Source organism: Microtus oregoni, unplaced genomic scaffold, assembly GCF_018167655.1.
Source record: "Microtus oregoni isolate MIOR12 unplaced genomic scaffold, Mior012 000001F_ref0000356, whole genome shotgun sequence".
NCBI lineage: Eukaryota > Metazoa > Chordata > Mammalia > Rodentia > Cricetidae > Microtus > Microtus oregoni.
Window position 1 is genome coordinate 66,329,315 of NW_024543060.1, and position 3,292 is coordinate 66,332,606.

A 3,292-nucleotide genomic window follows, 5' to 3' on the forward strand; every position below is an offset into this window, starting at 1 on the left:
AATACTATTGCCACATATTTGTGTGAAGAAATGCTTCACATAAACTGTTTTATCTAAGAAAGATAGTTCCTAGAATATAAATGTGGCCACTTGGGCCACAATAAGTTTTCATCCAAAATGTATGTCATGTTCATGCTCTCATTTAGCCACTATCACAGAACCTTTGAACTTATAATAAAAAAGAGTATAATATACACATATGAAATAATTTAACAATTACATGAGGATAAATTTTTCTATTTGCTACCCAATCAATTGAAATTTTATTATAAAGTGAGAAGTTGTATATTTTCATATGTTCAGTACACACAAAATAATGTTCTATGCATCTGAATTAGAATTATTACTCTAGGAAACTTATAAAATTATATGTGTGGTCATATACAGCTTAGAAAAGAAATTTTGTTCACTAAATAAAGGTTTCATAAATATCACTGAGAACATTTCCCACCAAATATTTTTTGTACAGCATCTTTGACATCTCTGTTTCTTAGACTATATATTAGAGGGTTCAGCATAGGGATTATAAGTGTGTAGAACACAGCTACAATCTTGTTTTGCTTTGAGGAGGAGATGGACCCAGGCTGGGCATACATGAAGAACACAGTTCCATAGAATAAACTCACCACAATGATATGAGAGCTACAAGTGGAGAAGGTCTTACTCCTGCCGTGGGTGGAGGGGATCTTCAGGACAGTGGAAAGAATGTACCCATAGGAAACCAGAATGATGGTTGTGGTGGAGATGATGATGAGAGCAGAGAGAATAAACAGTACAATCTCATTCACAAAGGTGTCAACACAGGAGATCTTAATCAAAGCTGGGACATCACAGAAAAAGTGGTCCAGCCTGTTTTCTGCACAGAAATGCAAGCTGAAGGTGAAACCTGTCTGTACCATGGAGTTGATGCATCCACAAATGTAGGAGCCAGTTACCAACTGAATACATACCTTTTGGGACATGTGCACAGGATAAAGGAGAGGAGAGCAAATGGCTGAGAAGCGATCAAATGCCATGACAGCAAGAAGGAAGCATTCAGTTGTAGCAAACAAAACAAAGAAGAAGAATTGCGTGGCACAACCATTGTAGGAAATTTTCTTTTCACTTGTCAAGAAGTTGGCTAAGGTTTTGGGAGCAATGACTGTGGAATAGCAGAGATCCAAATAAGACAAGTTTCTAAGGAAGAAATACATAGGTGTTTGGAGTCTGGAGTCCATCTTAATAATCATTATCATGCTGACATTCCCTACCACAGCGACCATGTAGATCATCAAGAACACCAAGAATAAAAGGACTTGAAACTTTGGAGGGGTTCTAAATCCCAAGAGAATGAACTCTGTTACCTCTGAGTAATTCCTCTTCTGCTCACCCTTCATAGCTAATATGAAGATAAAACTAGAAAATGGCAAAAATAAAAAACAATAAGTGAGGAGTCAGAATTTTAGTAAAAACTCCTGCTGATTCAGCATGGGAGCACACTTACCTTGTTCATTTTACTTTATCAAACATCATGGACATAAACAATCTGTTGTCTTATTAAGGTCTTCCCATTGAGTTGTTTAATCCAGTGAAGATTTTTCATTATACTTACCTGTAATAAATGCAAATTGGACCTCTAAATTCTATTGGGAAAACAGAGATTCCAGGAAAATGTCTGGAATCAGGAAGTTTTGTTTTGAATTTTCCCATAGATTCTATCACCTGTTTCCTGCCATTAAGTTTTGTGACTATAAAAGGTTGATTTTTTATTGTATACATCATAACTTTCTAGAATATACAATATATGAAGTATTATAATGTAAATATATTTGAATAAATTTTGAGCACAAATTAAAATGCTATTTGGCGTGGTTAGTTTCATCAACAAAATAAACAGTAACATATGCCATTACACTTATATGTGTGTATATATACATATATATGTATGTATACACACACACACACACACACACACACACACACATATATATATATATATATATATACAGTTTTATAGGATAGAGGGAGTCTCTCCAGTTTAGATAATTTTATTTTTACACAATAACTTCATGCCATTAGTTCCTTTGTTTTTCAGCCATAAGATAGTTTAAATGCTTGAAAGCACAACTTAACTGCCAAAGACACTCACCATTTTGCTTATATTCGTTAAAAGCAATGCAATAAGATTCTTGCTTTGCACCCCATCTCTCCCTCCCTCCTTCTTCTGTTTCTTATTTTCTTTCTTTATAAATTTACTCTTTTTCTATGTTATCCTTCATTCTTTTTTTCAAATTATCCTTCCTCCTTTCAATTTTTACTCTCCTTTTAGAAAAAGCCCTAATATACCCTTGTAAAATGAAAAGACAACACAAAACAATTTAAATATCGTTATTTAAATAGTAAAAGTAAGAATTTAGTCAAGCCCCAGTTATCTTTATTTAAACATACACTGTCACAATTGCAGCATATTCTTAAGTAAAATACAGCGTAGACATAGAGAAGAGTTTTTTCCAACTCTATGATTTAGAAAATTAAAATATTAACAATAGATTTAAGAAACTTGGGGTCACTAGAGTGAAAAACATGCTTGTCTACTACTCAACAATTTATCATAGAGTATAAAAGAATTTGTGTAATCAATAGTTCAATCACATGCTATGAAGTTGACTTTTAAATCGCATAATCATTTAACGTACAACATGTGTATTTATGTTCAAAAATACCTCACAATTGCTCCTGTTGGTACTGGAATCACACTATGAAATTTTCAAATGCAAGCACGTTTTGAATCTTTGGTGTATAAGTAATAGCTGACCCTCTTGAATACAAAGGTTAAAACTATATAACTGGTCAATGTTCACAGTAGAGAAGTGATAAAAATTACCTCCAGCAATGACTATTAATTAAAAAACAAAGTTTTCTTTAAATCCATAGTTTACCTTAACAAGTTCCTGATTTTAGCAGAATTTTCAAAACATGGGTTAGAATTGAAAGTTAAGTCAGGGTACAGATATGAGAATTTTTTTTATTATCTTGGTAACCACTAAGTATGCTTAAGAATACACCAAAACGTGAATATAAACCTACTTTTCATTACCCAGAAGCAATTCCACAGCACTGATTGTTATTCATCAATGTTCAGTTCCCCGTTCAGATTTGCTGGCTTTAGCAAACAGCAGCAACATTTTTAGATGATATCCTAACGTCACGTTGGATGAACTTACAACTGTCTTGTACTATTTCACCAGTTCAGTGGCAAGTAGGCCTGGAATGAATCCAGAAAGAGATTTCCCCATGAGGATGGAAACCAAGG

General features: G+C 33.6%; 1 protein-coding gene across 1 annotated transcript; it reads right to left on the reverse strand.

Annotated features, from left to right (window-relative positions):
- Positions 1 to 431: 431 nt before the first annotated feature.
- Positions 432 to 1,376, reverse strand: LOC121464129 (olfactory receptor 12-like). Its single transcript, XM_041676728.1, has one exon. It carries the CDS (start codon positions 1,374 to 1,376, stop codon positions 432 to 434), a length of 945 nt encoding a protein of 314 aa, XP_041532662.1.
- Between the last annotated feature and the right edge of the window lie 1,916 nt (positions 1,377 to 3,292).